Here is a 20,989-nt window from a genome sequence, read left to right on the forward strand (position 1 = left end):
AGAAAGGAGCATGGCTGAGCGATCGTCTTTGCTTCCCAAGCTTCAGATTCCTCATGTATCCTAACTTCCTCCAACTCATATTAGCCACATACTTCTCACTCTTGCAATTTCAAAATACCTTTCAAAGATGTCTTATTTTTTTAAAGATTTATTTATCTGAGAGAGGGAGAGAGAGAGAGCATGCATGTTGGGGGAGGGGGAGAGGGAGAGACAGAATCCTCAAGCAGACTCCCCACTAAGCATTGAGCCTGACATGGGGCTTGATCTCATGACCCTGAGATCATAACCCAAGCTGAAACCAAGAGTCAGATGCTTGACCGACTGAGCTACCCATGTACCCCTCAAAGATATTTTAAAATTTTAGATGAAAATTTTGTAATTATACTTAGCATTTGATATTATAAATGCCTTCTTGGTCGTCAGCAGGCTTCATATTACTAATACACATTGCAAAGTAGAGGTGTCTGCCTGGAACCCAGGGGATCTTTACTACTAGTTAAATGACTGAGAGTTAGATGGCCAGAGGTGAATCGTTATCAGGTAGAACCTCTGATTCTTCTCAGCCTAAGCCTCAAATGTTGGTATGTGTCAGAGTTCTATGTTCAGACCTCTTCTCACTCAATACAGTCTTCTTTGATTTTCCCATTAACTCCTTGACTTAACTGTCAGCATTATCAATATGTATGATAGCTTAGACTCTAGCTTGAGATGACCTTTCTTCTAAGCTTTGAATTTGTATTTCCAACTGTTCTTTGGGCATTTTCACTAGGATATCCTGATGGCCCCTCAAACTCAGCATATTTATAACCACACTTATTTTATCCACTTTGCCTCTCTCCAAATAAAAGAAGGCACCCCAAATCTCCTTTGGTCTTAATCTAGGTTAAAAGTATTACCTACCTAGGGGCGCCTGGGTGGCTCAGATAGTTGAGTGTCTGCCTTGGGCTCAGGTCATGATCCCAGGGTCTTGGGATTGAGCCCCACATCGAGCCCCACATCAGAATCCTGGCTCGGCGGGGAGTCTGCTTCTCCCTCTCCCTCTGCCTCTCCCCCTGCTCATGCTCTCTCTCTCTGTATCTCTGTGTCTCAAATGAATAAATAAAGTCTTTAACAACAACAACAAAAAAGTATTACCTACCTAGTCAACCAAATTAGAAACCTGGAGTCATCTTAAATTTCTGCTTTCCCTCATTCCCCTAATCTTGTTGGTTCTGCCTGCCTCCTAAAATCTCTCTCATGATGAAATTATATAACCCTGAGGACAGAAAGAAGATTCCACAAGTTTCCAGAAGGCAAAACAAAACAAAACAGGCCATATACAAAAAGAATCTGGGACTGGAATGACTCTGGCCCTATCAACAGAAACAGCAGAAGCAAGAAGATAATGGAGCACTGCATTCAAATTTCTGAGGTTAAGCATTTTTCAACAAAGGGTAAGGCTAAAATAATGATAGTTATTTTCAGAAAATAATGATTTCCAGACATTCATGGCTTCAAATTGTTTACCTTTCATGTACTCTTCCTCAGGAAGCTACTGGATGATATGTTCTACCAAAAGGAGAGAAAAGTGGAAAACACAGAACTCAGGAAAGAGGGTAGCAGCACAGGAAAGAGGCAAAGGGGCTTTCACGACAATGATAAATAGTAGGTACATACTTATAATAATGTGATGAAAGAAAAATTATGATATGCTTATATTGGAATGATGGGGGATGGGAAATGTGTCTGAGGAGCTGGGCAAGAGAGCTAAGTTCTTCTCTTCCATGTAAGAAAGTCAAAGAGAAAAATCCCACACACTGAAAGATCAAAAAACAGCTACCTAAACATTGCATTTAGAAATCTGGAGGTGAGAAGAAACAGCTAAATGAGTTGAATGTAGCTGTTTCTGGGGATGGGTCTCAGGGAATTGCTATTTTTCACTGTAAACCCTGTAGTACTTTTGACTTCTAGTATTTCTGTATATGACAACTCTGGTAAAATTAAAAAAAAAAAAAAGAATTAGGTACTCTGTTTAAGCATTATAGTGACTACTTTGTGTTATAATTCCATAAGGAAAGATTCTTGGAGAGAAAAGATCTAAAGATCTAGTCTTATTTTTTATTTCCCCAATATTTGTAATGAAAAGAACATGCGGATTTCTTTAATCATTTCTCCTCTCCTGCAATTATATTATTCCATATCAGTATTTCAATAGATGTTCTAAACAAACAACCACACTATAACCTAGTGAGAAATGGTTATGTCTCACCCAAGAGAGTTAAGATTTGTAGCCCCATTCCATATAACACACTTGAGCTATGAGCTAAACATGCCAGGCCCTGTCCTAATGATTCTAAGCCTATGTGAAACATTTTTCTCCTGTGAGGAATATGGCTTAATTAACCACCTGCTGAACTTCAGTTTGGAAGAAAGGTAACTTACGGTGAAAAATTTTCTCTCATGAAAAATAAATGCAATTTTAAGGGTCAAAAAGCCACAGTAAAAATAGTTCTTGATGGTCACTTTTGCTAAATTGTATTATTTGGAGATACATAGACATTAAAGGTTAACTAGCCTATTCCTTCACTTTACAGAAAACAGGCCTAAAAAAGGTTCAGTGACTTGACTAGAACGACCCAGTATGTTTTCAGATTTTGCAAGATGATTCATGTCACTTAGCAATGGTTAAACAACTTCTACTATGTAGTATCTACTCTCAAAGTAAAGATGGGAACAGACTCAATCAATTAGATAATTCAAGCCCAAAAAACGAATGCCTTAGATTACCTGGATATTTGGGAGGGAGTTTGTTTTTTTATCCTTTTCACTGTACATGTAAAAGAAATTCATTACAGAAAATAATTTCAACTCCAGAAAATAATAAATTCTTTGTACATGCCAAAGACAACTGCTATTAATAGTTTGGTTCAATTTTTTTTTTTTGCTTAATTAGTATACTATTAATTACATAATGCCTATTATCACATCCATCAAATAAACTGTACTATTATTTTTTAATATGGACTTTTCTTCAGTTATTAAAAGAAGGCAAGGAGATGGCAGAGGCAGAAACTTCCAGATATATAAACAGAGGAGAAAAAAAATCTGAATTTCTTATTCAAATTATAAAAGCTCATTAAAAGGAAATAAAGCAAAAACTGTGACCAAAACTAACACATTTTTTTAACTATTAACAATTTTAAAATAAGGTGATGGCTTTGATATAGCTACAAATTAAAGACAGTTCATGCTCACAAAACTTTTGAACTGTAAAACATGCTTACGTTAGACTTTGAGAATTTATTTTTAGATAAATAGATGGCTCAAATAACTCATTTGCAAGGAATTGGAAAGCCCTCAGTTTTATTTCTTTTTCTTTTTCTTTTTCTTTTTTTTAAGTAGGCTCCATGCCCAGTGTGGAGCTCAGCGTGGAGCCTGAAGTCACGACCCCGAGATCAAGACCCCTGTGGAGATGAAGAGTTGGACACTCAACCAACTGAACCCCCAGGCACCCCATCCCTCAGTTTTAAATCTGTGTAAGAAGCTTATGTCTTATTTTCATTATGCTCCATGTTAAAAGATCTTACAATAAATAATTTGAAAAGTTCTTTAAAAAATTGCTGATGGAACGAAAGAGGAAGGAAGGAAAGAGGGAGGGATGGAGGGAGGATAAAGCCAGGATCAAGGAATTTGCCTCAATCACTTTTTTGTCTCTCCTTCTTCTTTTCCCTTTATGTAGGAGAAAGAGTAGGCTACTACTCAACCTCCACGATATGACTGGCAGCTCCGAGAACTCCTTTTAAGATGTAGCATGTTATGAATACATTCCAGCTCATAAAGGAATAGGAGAAATTTCCACATGAAAATCACCTTTTTCTTTTTTTAAGTAAGCTCTACGCCCAGTGTGGGGCTTGAACTCATGACCCTGAGATCAAGAGTCCCATGCTTTACTGACTGAGCCAGCCAGGTGGCCCAAAACTCAATCACTTTTATTTTTTTTTAATTTTTATTAAAAACATTTTTGTTCTGTTTTATTTAAGAAATCTCTACACTCCACATCAGGCTCGAACTCATGAGCCTGAGATCAAGAGTCCCATGCTCTTCCAGCTGAGCCAGCTGGGCGCCCTCACTTTTAAAACTGTATCTACTTTTACCATTGTGTGAATGCAGGCAATGACTGAATGGTGTTTTCTCTAGTTAATATATACTGAGAAGGTACTTATTTATAAGCATAAATGCCAAGAAGGTATTTATTTGTAAGAATAAAAACCAGGAGCTATCCTGGGAGACTCCTTTGAAGTCAATCTCCTTGGACATCCATAAGGTTTTCCACTGTATACAAGATCTATTTTTATTGTGAAAGCTTCTAAGCTTTTTTATTATTATTATGTGAGCTTTGTAAATTCTTCAAAGCTAAGTTCTCATTTTTCATGGCAGTGCCCTTTCCCAATTACTCCACATAGTGGGGTATCAGAGTTATTGTTAAACAGATCATTAAAAATGACAGATCAGGTCCTTACACCTGACTAAGTTAGTCCTGACTATAAATTAGGTGCTTTGGGACATGCATGCCCTCTTTTGGATCACTAGGGTCATATTACTGCACTGAAGCACAGACAATTTACTAACTCTGGTCCAAATCTGAGCTGGTGATTAAAAACTGATGGAGTGTTTGGCACTACTAATACAGTATTCTTAATACCTGTATTCAGCACACCGCTTTTCCAATTTGAGGCTAACCAGATTAAATAAACATTTGTACTTATGCTTTATCGCCATTAGTATACTTTGGAGAAAATGTTTCACTTAGATTAAACAAACACCAAGAGTAAGAAAATTCATATTGAAATACTCTATTTGCCTCCATTAGGAGACAAATCACACTGCTTTTCTATTCAATTTTCAAATATAAAAGAACTTTCTGAAACATTTCTTAAGCACTGTCAGCCTTAATATCCTCAATGTTGAGAAATCAATGACGATTTTGGAACGATAATAGGTACCAACCACTGTGCTACTGAATTCATCTGAATCTCTTGCACTATTAGTTGATGTAACTTCTTAGTTCTTGTCTTAATGAACTTGACTGGAATATATCAAGAGAACATAGCCAAAGATATATCTCCTTTAGAAGAATTTTCATCTTCTCAAGGTCACTGATACTGTTATGTGAAATAATAATTTTGGGTACATACAATGTGTTCATAAAATATTACACATCTTGCAGAAACCTAACAGGACATACTCAAACAGGTAAAATCTGCTTTTACCTCAACACTGATTCACTCTGAAATTAGGTTTGTAGTCTACACTTTAAACACAGAAGCCGGTATCTCTTGCTATCAGATTATAAACACAATGTCTATATTATCAAAGAGTTCATCTACTCCAAACATCTCAATTATCTGTTAAAGAAATATACAGTTTCTTTATATTACTCTAAAATAATATTAGGTTTAGAGTTATATTTCAGCCTTATAAAGTCAAAGCTCCAAATATCTTAAAGTTGGGATTTTTGAAAGGCAAAGGAAAAAGAAACTAAACTGCCTAAAGTTAAGATAGGTGTACCGTGGCAAACAACCTGTTGTCTTTTATTTTTCTACCACCCTTTTTACATTAAGAGAGGGATCCATGCCATGGCTGGTATAAAAAAAAGCAAGATTTTGAAACAATTTTTTTTATACTAATTAAAGGTATTTTGGAAATAGTCCCTTGCATTCTTCAAAAGGATTAGCAGCAATATTTTATGTTGGGTAAAAAAAAAAATACTCCTTCTCTTCTTAAATGTCCAATGTAAAGGGTGGGTGATTACTATATTTATTTTCATATAAGTGTTAAAACTTCTTCATCCTGTTAAAACTTGATCATGTTCCAAATCTTTTGTAACAACAGAAGAGGCAACAGTATCAACAATGAATTTTGGGCTATACTACACCAACTACATAATACCTATCTTGTCTAGAAGAGTAACTTATTTTTTAACTTACTGCCTCTAAACTAATCTTTTTTTTTCACTTTAAATAAGAAGTAGGAAAGCAATTAAAGAATTTTATATCATATGAAACATCCTATGGATTTTTGTTTTTACAGAATCGGCTTTTATCTTTGGGCTTTCCATATCAATTCAAATACATCTTGATGAAGTAAACTCTACCCAAATATTGTAAATAGATAATCAATAAAGCAAGTTGTAGTATAAAAAACTTTTAAGCCGAGATCTATTTAAAAAAATATAAACCTACAAATGGTCTAAAGTAGGTCCTTGATTCAGTCACTGAACATTCTCCAATTTACCTCCAACATAAAGTGGTGGAAGAGATTTGAAATCGGAGAAGGTCTATGCATTGATCATTATCTTAACTCTGGCAGGCTGAGAGGTCTGCCACTGTCTGGACAACATCAAGGAATATGTTATATGTAAGGATGTTGCCCAGGGGTCAAGCCACAGATTTTTACTCAGAGTTTCCTGGAATGACACTGGACTTGGGGTACCTACTTTTCTGTGTTATGTGGCTATAGGCAATAACAATTTTTTCTTTGACGAAGAAGAACATGCTATCAGAATTACTAAGAAACAAAAAATCATAGAAGAAATAGCTGCCTTCCCAAGTCCTGATCACAATGTATTTTAGAATAAGTCATTCAAATTGTCAACAATCCCAGATTGTTGCTTACTCTACACTACCCATCTCTTTTCAGGGAATGCTTTCCTTCTATCTGGCAGGTAGGAAATATTAGGGTTTGAGATAAGCAATATATTTTCCTGTAACAAAAACTGTCCCCCTGCGATTGCTTCTTTCAAAGAAGAAATATACTATGATGGAAAAATGTGATTCATTTTCCAAAACTGTGTTTACAAGCAACTTTTCAGGAACATAGCTCTTGTGCTAAGGCAGGAACATCTGTATTTACAACACAGATCTGAAACACCTACATGTTTTTCTGTATAACAGAGCATGTTTCTCTTGGCCAAAACCATGTTTTATCTTCATATTTGAGCAGGAATTTATAAATAGGTCACTCTTGGTATTTTAGCCAGAAGAACACTGAGCCATTAGTTTTGTTTTAGGGAAAACAGTGAAGTGTAACCACATAAAATATCATGCTACACTTTCTACTTCCGCACATGCACACGAAGTTACCATCTGAAGTCTTCTTTAATTCAGTTTTCAGTTTTTCCTGGTCTTCTACTAGTTTTTTATTTTCTGCTTCCAAAATGTGTTCCTCTTCCTTGGCATAGCTTTTCAAGAGCTATCAGAAAAGAAAGTTATGGAAAGAAGTAAGCTTAGACTGCAACAACCACATATTATTTCAGGAAATAGGCTGAATAACATATTTAAAATTATTGGGTATTTATTTGATTCTTTGTCCTTTTAGTATTTTATAATTTTCTACAATGTACTTTTGCTGATAGAAACTTGATATTTGAAAAACAAAAAGATTTCTTCTTACTAAGGCTGAAATCTCTGAAATGAAAATTAGAGTTTCTGGTTGGGCTATAATTAAAATTATGTTTTGGAAAAGTATTTAGGTAAGTAATGTAAATGCCTCCATTAAGTGTGTGATGTAAATCTAAGGAAAAAAAAACGGTTCTGAGGATGATATTAATTGGTAAACCATTATGTTCCAATTACAGAGCTGTCTACTCAGACTATTTTTATGCAGACCAATGTGTAAAAAAGGAATATAACGTCAGGGTGGGGATGGGCAAGTGTAAAATGATGGCGCCATCTCTATGCTTGGAAAATTCTACCTAATTCTGAATAGTCATTGAATAGTCCCCAAATTACTCTATTCAGTTAATCTTTTACAATGTTTTTTATATTTTAAAATCTAAGAGGGCTTTTAAAATGTTTTTTGTATGTTTGTCCATCTTTTCTGTTTTTTTTTTTTTAAGATTTTATTTATTTGTCAGAGAGAGAGAGCACAAGCAGGGGGGAACGGCAGGCAGAGGGAGAAGCAGGCTCCCTGATGAGCAAGAAGCCCAATGAAGGACTCCATGCCAGGACCCTGGGATCATGACGTGAGCCAAAGGCAGACGCTTAACTGACTGAGCCACCCAGGTGTCTCTGCAGATCGTCTTTTCTAGGCAAGAAAAGTTAAGATCAGAATACTAGAATATTTGACTAAAATAAAAATATCATGGAGTAAAAATTTCATAATCTGTATGTCTAAAAGGAAACTACCATTGTTTTGTTTTTTAAATATTTTATTTATTTGACAGAGAGAGAGAGCACACAAGTAGGCAGAGTGGCAGGCCGAGGGAGAGGGAGACGCAGGCTCTTGCTGAGCAGGGAGCCCCATGCGGGGCTCGATCCCAGAATCCTGGGATCATGACCTGAGCCGAAGGCAGCCGCTTAACTGACTGAGCCACCCAGGTGCCCCAGGAAACTACCATTGTTAATAGATTAAGAAGCTTACTTATCTTAGAGAAATTTTAAGATATTTAAGTTACCAAGAAAAGCAAATTAATGTTTGAAAAATATGTATACACTGGCATGGGTTATTTGAATAAATAAAAGTTGCAGCAACTTGATATTGACAGTTTCCACAGTCAGGTAAAAAAAAAGCAGCTCAGGCCAATTTTAAACAAAGTGGCAGAAAAGAATTTTTCTTTTGCAGGGTAATTCCTTTTCTAATGTAAGCTGGTATATCCAATAAACAAAATTCACAAAGTTCTACTGAGCATGGGCTACATGCAAATAGATTACAATTTTTACAATTAGGTGATATAAGGGATAAAAATGTAAGAGAAACATGGTCTCTGCTCTCATGTAACTTTAATCTAGTGGAAAGGATGAGACAAGAGCATAAAAACCGTAGCATAAGATCAAATACAGTACTATCGTGTTATAATCGAGTTTAAGCAGCTCAGAAGGAGGAATTAAAGCTCTAATGAATATATGACCCCAAGTTTTTTAGGAGACAAACACTAAAGTACATACTTAAGCTGAAGGAGCCTCCTATCTTCAAAATTTAAAAAAATTTTTTTAAAGAGCAGAAAGAAGCAAGATTTTTTCCAAATCTTTGTTTTGTTGCCCGCTTCAAGTTCAAAATAATCCTAGCTGTTACTTCACTGAATTCAGTTCACACAGTCTCCGGTGATTACCCAAATTGGAAGAGAACCACTGAGTTGCAGGAATGTTTACACTGACTGCTTAAATTATTATGCCATTGACTTGGAAAAGTTGGGTTTGTGTTGGTCTTGTAAATAAGCTTTCATTATTGCACCTGCAAACTTGTCCAAATTTATTATGTATGACTTGACGCTGGAGAACAACCAAGAGCCCTGGAACTGAAATTCAACAGCTAGCTACTAGCTACAATAATGCATGTGTTCCCTGTCCCACCCACCTGATACCACCGTGGTGAGTGGCTGGGAAAAAAACTGGTAAGAAGTAAAGCTCCATCACTGTTGTTATTTTAAAGCAGTTAAATTAAAAGTTAATTGGTCTTTTATAATTATTTCATTAACTGAGGATCGGAACAGAAAGGGGTCTCAGGAACCATCTGCAAGTCATTTTATAAGACAGCATACAAGGGGCACAAAACAGTGTGGTTATGAGTGTGGATTCTAAAGCCAGGCTGCTTGGATTCAAATCATAGTTCTGTCATTATTAATTAGTTGAATGGTTTTGTGTAAGTCACTTAACCTTTCTGTGCTTCCATTTCCTCATATATAAAATACAGATAATAATAATACCAACCTCATGGGGTTGTTGCAAGAAGAACTAATACCTTACTGTGAAGGATTTGAAGCAGTACCTGGCATAGTGTTAGATATATTTATAACCTTGGACCTGAGAACATGTGAGGTGACTTGCCCCGGGTCACAATGCTAATTACTGGTAGTTAGGACTAACACCTAAGTCTCTTGGATCTCACAGTAAACGTGCTTTCCATTAGATAAGGTGTCTCTGATAGAGAATAAAGAGTTGTTTCAGCAATTTTATCTTTCTTTAGCTAATATTTCAAAATCTACATGAAATATCTCAAAACAGAAGTGATCTTTGATATTCTGACCTCTGGCTTTTCTTGGTTAATTAGTTACACTTTGGGCACTGACAATATTAATGTGCAGCTCACAAACTTTCTCCTTACTGTGTGCTAGCTTTAGCTCAGCATATTTACGTGTCTCTGATGATTTGAGGCCAATGACTGGGTCCTTCCAATACAAGAAGCAGTGGACCAGGACAGCATGGAATCAAAGGGGAGGAAAACAAACCAAAAAAAAAAAAAAAAAAAAAAGTAGAGAAATTGTGGAGGAATCAAAGAATCAGTAGACATTAAATAAATTTCCTTGCAAGGGTAACTCGTTGTGAAAATAATATTAAAAGAAAATTCCAAAAACGTTTTGAAGAAGATGCTTTTTTTGAAGGGCAAGACTAATTTAAGTATGTTAATTATGTATTGTGTACTTGTCTTGTGTATACGAGAAAAGAGTACCAAAACTTTACAAAAACACTTTCCATTTTCTTAAAGCTGATGCGTAAAAGGAAAACAACTAAAGAATAAGAGGAAGAAAGCAGTGTTCTGTTAGTAATTAGAACTCATTACTCTAACATGATGGGCATAATTTTAAATCAAGATAGGTACACAGTAAGTTTACAAATACAACGCTGGGTGCTTTTGAGTTTAGCCAACATATATTAAAGCTTTGAGGGTTTTGTTTTTACATTTACCATTTTGAAATAAGATCAAAGGATAGGAAATGAAACAAGTAAGACTGAGGTACAAAACGAGGCTCATTTTGCTGCTGAAACATTCCAAAAAAGCAGACATGACTTATTGCCTGCTTTTGAATACAGAAATACCACAAGCTTGATTTCCCAGAACTATATTTACTACAAAGGGAAATTTACATGACATCTATGGATCAATGCCTTTTCAAAACAGAACAAAGTAAAAAATAAAGTGATGCTATTCTCTAAAAGTTTCCTTAAAAGATGCTGGTTACAATACCCCCAAAGAAACATTTTTGAATGCTGTTTTATATGAGAAAAGGTATTTCTTTACCTTTTTGCTGTAGTGGAAAAATAAGGCAGACATTATTAGAAATAAAACATGGGTTCTGAATAGGTGACCATTATACTATAGCATCAAACACAATTTTTTTTGCGGTGAGGTCTACCTTATTTAATAGGTTCTGGAAAACCTTCTATTGTATTATGTATTGACTAACTCATTTAGAAAAAGGGTGGTATATATAGTTCTTTCTATAAGAAGCTAGGCTCTAGGACTAAGATAAGTATTTTAATTCTCTACTATTAAACTCAATACTTTTTACATAACTATAACGGGATAATACATAACTATTTGCAATTCATTAATTTATAATAGGAAAATCATTTATTTTACTATTTTAGGAGCGCTTTTTTTTTTTTTAAGAAAATTTGTTTCACTTCTGAATGGTTCCACCGACACTTTCTTCTAAGAAGTAGAATTAGCAAAACTTATGGGACTTAATATGAACAGCAAACACTCAAGCTATGACATCTTATTCCTAAATTTTATACTTAAGAAAAAAATAATTTTATAGCTATCATTTTCTCATTTGTTCTTTTTATTTGATAGGGAAAACATCAGTTCCTAATATACACTCTGCCTGAATGGCAGAGGAATTACAGCATAGGGTTCTCAAAGGAGTATCAGCAATGTGGCCAAATTAAAGATTTTTAAACATTATGTGCAGTCATCAGTCTACCATTAACTACTTTCCTCTGCTCCCTACATTAATGAACATTTAAAAGAAAAACAAAAAAAAAATCAGCCTTAAAAATTATTTAAAAAATAATTTAACTGAAAAGAAAATGGAAACATAGAGACTTATAAAGATTTGCTTATAAAGTAAAATTAATGGTAATGAAGGAATTAAAATCCATATTCCCAGAACACTGTTTTTTCTTTTAATCATAGGAAATAGGTTCAATGGCATTAAAATAGGTTCACTGGCATTCTACTATGGAGGAAACTGATAACAAACAAATCTAAAGGAGAATAAGACACTTTGAAACAATCATTTCATAGAACACTATTGCTACTTATGGTCGCTTTTTGCTTACAAATTATAAAAATGCTCTTTTTGATACTGAAAAATAATATACCTCGGGGAAAACCAAGAACATTTACACACATTTTTAAAAAGCAAATTTAAATACCCGTTTTAGTCTTTCATTCTCTTCCATGAATTTTTTGGCAGCCTCATTAGTATTTTCTGCTTGAGTTTTAAGTACTCCTTTGTTTGACAGTTCTTTAGCCAGCTGAGTAATAAGGATAACCAGACGTCTCAACACTCTAAACAAAAACATCAAAGTACTGTATAACTAATCATTAGAAACTGATTTAAGATAAAGAGTCACTGTCAAATGATTTCCCTTTAGGTATGGGTATGGTGGAGGGAGATAATGTTTAGGGAGGACATACGCTTGTTTCTTTCTTTTTTTTTTTTTAAATCTAAGTCTTTCTGTCAAAACAAGCTTGTATCTTGTTCCTTTGGAATCTTTGTTGCAAGACTAGCATTTGGAAGACAGGTTCAGCAGTACTTGTTAATTTAATTATCCTCTTTCTAGAGGCCTTTGGCCAGGAGGAGAAACAGAATCTCACAGTGTGGCAGGGCGACTAAGAGAAGTTGTTTTTGTTCTTTGATTCCACCCCCCCCACCTCGGTATTTGCTATTTAAAGAGCATTGTGTGAGGCTGGCCAAGCCTAAAAACTGCTCATTCACATCGGTTTATGGGTAACTTCCATTGTTAGAAATAGAAATTAGTATCTTCAAATATTCATTCAACAGGTATTTCCTCTGCCAAGTGTCTGGAACTGCTAAACACTGTGCTGGGTACTGGGGACACGGCAGGAAATGAGACAAAGTCCTTCAGGGAGTTTAGGTTCTAGTTGGGGAGGAAAGAGTTAAAACAGTATTTACTTGCAACCATGAATGATACTCAAAAAATATACATATATAGATACACTCAATGGAAGCATGTAACAGAGACCAACCACCTACTTCTGGGGGAAGTGATGGTCATAAATGAATTCTCTGTGAAAGGGGCTGAAGGATGAATAGAAAGTTAGCCCGGGAAAGAGGGGAGTGTTCTGGCAGAGGTTAAAGCAGGTGGGAAGACCCTGAAGTAGGAAGGAGTCAGGTACACAATAGGAACTCAGTATTTGTTGCAAGAACGAATGCATGAGCAGATGAAGCTCAGTGTGGGTGGAACACAGTGTGAATGTCAGAGAACAGTAGGAGACAAGGCTCCAGAGAGAAGTAAGGCCAGATCATGCAGGGCCTTATGGACCTAGCAAACCGACAAGCCGTAATGACTATCATTTGGGTATTTCATCTGCATTCTCTAGTATAGATAGGAAAAATGAGGAAGAGAAACATAAATCATGCTTTAAGATTGTGTTTTTTTAAAACTTACAGCCAAAAAAATAATGAAAATCCAGAAATGTAAAGATTTCTTTGAGACCTAAAAAGTTTCATCTGCACATGTTCATAGGCTCCAGGTCTGCTGGTTAAGCCTTTTTCAATGGCAGGTGTAGAGGAATATTTCCTTACTTCTCTCACAGCATCTATTAGAGAAAAAGAGAAAACATTATTTTGGCTTTTAATAATATACAATTATTCGTAAAATGGAAAGCAGTTTTAGAACAACTGAACTGACTTTTAAATAATGGACTTTTGGTATGGGCTCTCTTTTTGTCTTTTCCTCTACTATCCCTGGGAGGGCACCATACTCAAAAGAGACACTCTGCAAATGGATGTTTGAATGGAACAGGATTTTTTTTTTTTTTACTCTTTATCTAGGACTTATTACAATTGTACTGTCTCTCATCTCTAGCTACACTGCAAACTGTTATCCTTCACTCTTTCTATCCCTAACAGATTGAGTAAAATCCAACCTACTGACACAGTAGCATATAGGTCATCTCCCATTCCAATCAATTCCAAGAGGTTATCCTATTTTCCTGACTGTACTAGCATTTTATTATACTAGTCCTTCAATATTATCAAATTATTATAGTATTAAAGTAAAATTAAGTTAAAGTAATATTATTAAAGTAACATTAATATATTATTAAAATATTATTCATAATTAATCCTAGTAATAGTAATGTGACTTTACTGAGATTTTAGAAATATTTGGTTACACTATTGCCACTGGCATAGGTTAAAATGGAATTTGACCTATGGGGGCATGTGTTCCTCCAATGGGCACATGGACGGCATCTGCTACTAGAAACATTCAGAAAGCTGCACTTTTGATGCGTTCAGTTCCGTTAAGTCTCAGAGGTACAGGGGATCTACTTGTAGTGGAAAACAGATTTCAGCTTATTCCTATCTATATTTAGTGCACTCTTAAGTCACTGGATTCTTGTAGGTCCTAGGTAAGGTATCTGCCCCTTAGGTGTCTCAAAGACCAGTAGGGCAAACAAGTCAGACTGCTTCTTTCATGCAGCCATCAGCATTCTTAGGAAAGAGTTACTGCCACAGGAAAGAGATTCCAGTTAGAAAACTGAAGCCACTTAAATTATTTTAGTTTTTAAATATTTTATTTATTTACTTGAGAGAGAGAGAGAGCATGTGAAAGAAAGCACGAACAGGGGGAAGGGGCAGAGGGAGAGGGAGAAGCAGACTCCCCGCTGAGCAGGGAGCCCGATGTGGGGCTCGATCCCAGGACCCCAAGATCATGACCTGAGCCGAAGGCAGATACTTAAACGACTGAGCCACCCAGGTGCCCTATTTAATTTTAATAGCAACTTTATTGAGTTATAACTCACATACCTTAAAATTTATCCCTTTAAAGTATATAATTCAGTGGTGTTGAGTATATTCACAAAGTTGTGCAACCAACACCACAAATTTCTGAATATTTTCCTTTTTTTTTTTTTTAAGATTTCATTTATTTATTTGACAGAGAGAGACAGAGCAAGAGAGGGAACACAAGCAGGGGGAGTAGGAGAGGGAGAAGCAGGCTTCCCCGTGGAGTAGGGAGCCCGATGTGAGGCTTGATCCCAGAACCCTGGGCTCACGACCCGAGCCGAAGGCAGACAGACGCCCAATGACTGAGCCACCCAGGCGCCCCCTGAATATTTTCATCAACCCCCTCAGAAACCCCATATCCATTCTGCCCTTCCCCCATCTCCCAGCAACCACCAATGTACTTTCTGTCTCCATGAATTTGCCTATTCTGAACATATAAAAGCAATCATTTACTATGTGTTTTTTTTTGTGTCTGCCTTCCTTCACTTAGCATGTTTTCAAGGTTCATCTGTGTTGTACCACGTAGCAGTATGCTGTTATTTTTTTATGGCTGAATAACATTGCATTGTACAGATATACCACATGTGATTTATCCATTCGTCAGCTGAAGACGTTTGGACTGTTTCAACTTTTTGGCTATTATGACTAATGCTGCTGTGAACATTTTTTTCTCTGTGTTGCATGTTACCAGTGTTCTATTTGGTTTAATTTTTTTTGGTTTATTTTCAATTAGAGAGTTTCTTTTCTCTAGCTTCATAAATTTCTTTAAATTCTTTAAATTCCGGAACAGTTTAAGCAGCATTAGTAATGTATGGTGATTAACATAACATAATAATAAAAAAAAAGAAGAAGAAAAAAAAGTAATATCTGTTTTTTCAAAGTGGTATAATTTCTTGCAAAGCTATCTGGTTTTATTCTTTTCTGATGGGAGTAGCTTTTTTTTTTTAACTTTCTGTAATTCTTCTATGGAAAATTTGCTTAAATTTTCTGTATCTACTAGAATTCATCTGGTAAGTTATATTTCTCTACAAAATTATCCATTTCATCTAGGTATTCAAAATTATTTGCATAGAGGTACATGAAATAGTCTTTATTTATTTAAAAGATTTATTATTTATTTGAGAGTGAGCGAGAAAGAGAGAGAGAGAACATGAGCACATGGAGGGAGAGGGAAAAGCAGACTCCCCACTGAGCAGGGAGCCAGATGTGGGGCTTGATCCCAGGACCCTGGGATCATGACCTGAGCTGAAGGCAGCCGCTTAACCGACTGAGCCACCCAAGTGCCCTGAAATTATCTTTTTTAAAAAAAGATTTTATTTATTTGAGAGAGAGCACACAGGTGCACACAAGGAGGAGGAGGGGCAGAGGTAGAAGCAGACTCCCCACTGAGCATGGAGCCCAACTGACTGAGCCACCCAGGTACCCCAGTGTTTTAAATTATCTTTAAAAAATTTTCTTGATCTTAATGGCTATTTCCTCTTTTATTTCTCAGATTGCCACAATATAGTAGGAGCATACCAACCAGCACGAGACAACTAAAAAAACCCCAAACACAATGGTATTTATGAGTTATTTTAAGCAGGCCAAAGAAGCCACATAATAATATGAAGGATCCTTATGCTTGTTACTCAGCTTCTTTGGCTTTTAAATAAAAATATTCCTGGATCCATTATGCAGAAATGCTGAAGATGAATCAATAATATCAAAGAAGTTTATAAATGTAAATGGCCATACAAATCCACCTACAGAATAAAATCACCTGTATTAAAGCAAGGAAACTATGTCTGAAAAATGAAACAGGGGTAATCATATGGGCACGGTGTGACGTATGGTCAGTTTTCTAGAAACCACATGGAGACAGCCTTTTTTTTGGGATCACTCGTGGAACCTTTCAAATTCTTGGGATGCATTTCTGCTGACACTAAACATATTCCTGGGTTTCCTGCTTCCTTTCTGCCTATTCTCACCCCTTAAAACACACATATGCACACACGTTCAGTCAGTACTGGCTCCAGGAACACGAACACCTTGTAATTATTACCTTGTAATAATTAATTACATTATTAAACAGCCAATAAGAAAAATGAAATAAATTTGAAAGTAAAATATAAATGAAACTTGAGTAATTATTGGCTTTCCATAATTTACACCCTTGTCATTCTGGTGGATAAGAACACTGGACTGTGTATTTTACATTCACTACTGCATTTAAACCTTTGAACACCTCAGTGGAGCAAGTGTAATTACCCTATTCTGAGATGGAAACACTGAGGCTTAATGCATAGGTCCCTATCTGCCTGCCTTTACTATCCAAGGTCAAAGGTCCTGTATTAACCATCCATGATGTCCCTATTCTCTGAGAATTAATTACCCACTCTGCCCACAGAAGTAGGTTCCAGAGGTCATGGTTCTGCTTTGTGACTCCTATCCCTGGCCATAGCTTACCAGACAAAGGTTGGATACTTAGTACTAGCTGGCTCATTTATTTTCTTTATAATTGGAATTGGGATTCAGAAATGGCTAATCCTTGCATACGGCTGGAGTGATGACACTTGGCAGCTATATGGTGCCCACAGCTATATGGTTGAGAAAAGAGTCCATAGGGATAAGGAAGAATGAAGTAGACCCATGGAGCAATGAAGGGACGTGAAAAGGACACTTCAGTTCCTAAGACTAGTCCCTTCCTGGAATTTGGCTTCCTTCCTTCCCTGAGCTGCTGTACAACAACTCTGTATTTTATTTTAAGTTCCCCTTTCTTGCTCAAGTGAGCTCCAGTTGGTTTCTGATATATGTAACCAAAAAAACCTTGTACTACCGTTTTCCTTCCTTATATGGATATGTGGCAGTTTTCGGTAGAAATTCCTGTGATAATTTTAGAGTTAAAAGATCATAATACTACAGGCATGCCTGGCTGGCTCAGTTGGTAGAGTGTGCGATTCTTCATCTTGGGGTCCTAAGTCTGAGCCCCACGTTGGGTGTAGAGAATACTTAAAAAAAAAAAAAAAAGATCACATTCTAGAGCCAGAAGAAGCTGCAAAAATGATTGCCTTTTCTCGCTTTGTTTTGCAAATGGATAAACCAAACTCAGACAGATGAAATGCCATTCCAAAAGGCATTGAGTTAGTTGATGGTAGAGTTGGGACTCATTTTTCTTATTGTCCTTTAATTGTTTAGTGTTATTTCTTACATGGCTGGAGATTTACTTGATAACAATAGCACACCATGAGACAAATACTGACATTTTGAAATGAGGCATGAACCCATTCACAACCCATTCACATCACATCCCACAATCGCCTACTCATACCTTCTCACACCAGCTGTTTCCAGTTTTATAAAAAGAAATTCATTTCAGAGGCTGGTGGTATACAGCACGGGAAACATTTTCTCAGAGAATAGTGGCATACACGGTGGCTATCCCAGGATGGCTCCTGCCTACTGTACTACAATAGCAATATCAACTTAGTTAATTAAAAGCCCAATGAATTCATTAATAAAAAAAAAGTCCCCAGAGTTAAGCCTAATCAAAAGAGGAATCTAGTACTTACCTAAAAATAAAACAATCAATAGGACTATTATAGTAAGGAAAGCTTTGTTCCAGAAAGTTGCAATTTTACCCCAGACAGTAAATGAAAAAATCTTCTGCCACCTGTAAAGCAATACAATTACATTAGGTGTAAAAAAATCAAAAGATTTTGAAATGCTTTGCAAATATTCAATTAACATTTTGGTAACTGTGTGGTGAGTGACAAGAATTACAGAAATTTAATTTTTTATGTCATATCAGAAAACTTCTGATATGACATAAGAATGTCTCATGAAATAAAGAACAACTCTTTCAAGTTTAATGATAATCTGACATTATCTTCTGTCTGGTGGTTTAAACATTCTACAACAAAAATAACTTTTAAAGTAAAGATACACGAATTCTTATAGTAACATGTTATACTGCTGATAAAAGTTATCACTTTATATCTTTTTTTAATCTGGGTAATAACTCAGAAATAACAAAGACCTATTGGACTAATAATCAGCAACATTTCAGGAATAGGTAGTCCAACTCTGCACTATATATTTTTACATAATGAACTTCTAACATCTGCTCCAAGTAAAAGAATTTTTCTATTTTTACCACAAAGGAATTAAAAATATCAAGATGTTACATACATAAAATACAAAAATCTTAAATAGGTTGATTAATTTTTATGTATGTATTTACTCATGTAATTACCACCTAGATCAAGATGTGAACATAGAGGAAACAAAATGGGGTAAAAATAGTCTAGACAGTTTGAGCAGCACAAGCAAAGACACAGAAGTAAGAAAGTATGGGTTATAAATGACCAGGAATGACAAAGCAATCCACCACACAACTGGAAAGGTAACAAACTTTGTACAAGGGCATTTTATTTTTTTTTTTTTTAGAGAGAGAGAGTGCAAACACACATGTGTGTGAGCAGGGGAAGGGGAAGGGGGTGAAGGAGACAAAGAATCTCAAGCAGTCTCCACACCTGGTCTGGAGCCCCATGTGGGGCTCAATCTAACGACCCTGAGATCCTGACCTGAGCTGAAATCAAGAGTCGGACACTTAACTGACTGAGCCACCCAGGCGGCCCAGTAGAAGGGCATTTTATTTTATTTATTTTATTATTTATTTTATGAGGGCATTTTAAATGAATAACAGATTCATGGAGTCCAAAGGAGACATAAAAGTAATAAGCACCTAATAAAACTTCAAAAAAAACTTAAAAGTTTTACTTTAAGATTAGGACAAATTATTAACTAATAAGTTTGGAAAACAACCCTAAGTACCAACTTGAAGTTGGTAAGAGGAGGGAGACTAATATAGATGGAGGAGGTCCCTTTGCCTCTATGCTTCCAAATCCAGAGATGCTAATCAAATTTTTCATTACAAAAATTTTATATTTTTAGAAAGAGAAGATAAGTGGCAATACCTTCATCTAAGTCCCAATGCAAATTCACATTTCAAGGGTCAGTATGAAAGGGAACACAAAAAAGATTTCCTACAGGGAACAACTAGCAGTTTCTACTAATACTCAATTCAAGGAGGAAATGATAATAGCTGTTATATATTGAGTCATTACTATACTATGGTTCTAAGCACTTTTACATATTTTAGCTCATTTAATCACCACAACCACTTCTGAGGTGGGTACTAGCATTACCTCTATTTTACAGATGGCGAAACTGGCCTGAGATGGTAAATAATTTGCCCAAGGTCATGCAGTAACATGCAAAGTTGGGACATACACCTAGGAAGCCTGACTTGTAACTATGTGTCTTTTTTTTTTTAAGATTTTATTTATTTATTTGGCACAGAGAGACAGAGAGACCACAAGCAGGCAGACATGCAGGCAGAGGAAGAGGGAGAAGCAGTTTCCCGGCTGAGCATGGAGCCCGATGTAGGGGTCGATCCCAGGACCCTAGGATCACGACCTGAGCCAAAGGCAGATGCTTAATGGACTGAGCCACCCAGGCGCCCCTGTAACTATGTGTCTTTAACCAATGGGTTATGTGAGTAAATAATAGCCACATTAAATAAAGATTGAAGCCTTTTCTTTGAAGATATGGTGATACATGTATAAAAGATTAAAAGATGTGACTACACACAGTAAGGACATATTATAAATGAATTCTGTTCATATACATATGGTATATATATGTATATATATATATATATACACACATTTTCTTATGTATATTTGCACATGAGCCTGTATATAATCTGTGTATTTACATATATATCAAAGAGCCACTTGAATAGTATAGAGAAAAAATATTTGGCAGGAAGAAAAAGATCCATAATCTATGGAATGTTTTCATGCAGAAAATATTAACTGACCATATATATATGCAAATTCTTAAGCCTTATTTATAAATCAGATGTTTATAAATAACATCTCTAGGATCTCATTTATGAAAGACCTTCTTTTATGTCATGAGCATGAACAAAGGTGTTGCAACATTTTTATTAAAAGTGCATTTCACCATTCATACTATCAACTTTCTGGATCTAAAACTGAACTCCCCAGATGGCAGATACACTTGTGGTGAGCATGGCATAACCACAGAGAAGTTGAATCACTAGGTTGTACACCTGAAACTAATCTTACACTATGTGTCCACTATACTAACCACAATCCCCCACAGCCCCCAAACTGAGCAATATGAGGATTATTACAAGGGTAAAGAGAGCCAGGGCTTCAATTTAAATACTTGGTACTGTAC

The 20,989-nt window shown here is 35.9% G+C and overlaps 1 protein-coding gene and 1 non-coding gene across 2 annotated transcripts in view; both read right to left on the minus strand.

Moving 5' to 3' along the window:
* The window catches only part of LOC114201706 (B-cell receptor-associated protein 29), a 47,252-nt gene that overhangs the window by 25,013 nt on the left and 1,250 nt on the right, over positions 1 to 20,989 (minus strand). The window contains exons 3-6 of the mRNA XM_028094524.1: positions 18,289 to 18,389; positions 13,398 to 13,548; positions 12,138 to 12,273; positions 7,122 to 7,230 (exon numbers count right to left, since the gene is read on the minus strand). Coding sequence (XP_027950325.1) covers positions 7,122 to 7,230; positions 12,138 to 12,273; positions 13,398 to 13,548; positions 18,289 to 18,389 — 497 coding nt within the window. The remainder of the gene's footprint in view (positions 1 to 7,121; positions 7,231 to 12,137; positions 12,274 to 13,397; positions 13,549 to 18,288; positions 18,390 to 20,989) is intronic.
* On the minus strand, positions 3,711 to 3,844 carry LOC114201709 (small nucleolar RNA U109). Its single transcript, XR_003607689.1, has one exon. It is a non-coding gene; the product is annotated as a small nucleolar RNA U109 (small nucleolar RNA).

Source organism: Eumetopias jubatus, unplaced genomic scaffold, assembly GCF_037043125.1.
Source record: "Eumetopias jubatus isolate StellerSeaLion01/CBP00866 unplaced genomic scaffold, mEumJub1_p1.0 scaffold_14, whole genome shotgun sequence".
NCBI classification, from domain to species: Eukaryota; Metazoa; Chordata; class Mammalia; order Carnivora; family Otariidae; genus Eumetopias; species Eumetopias jubatus.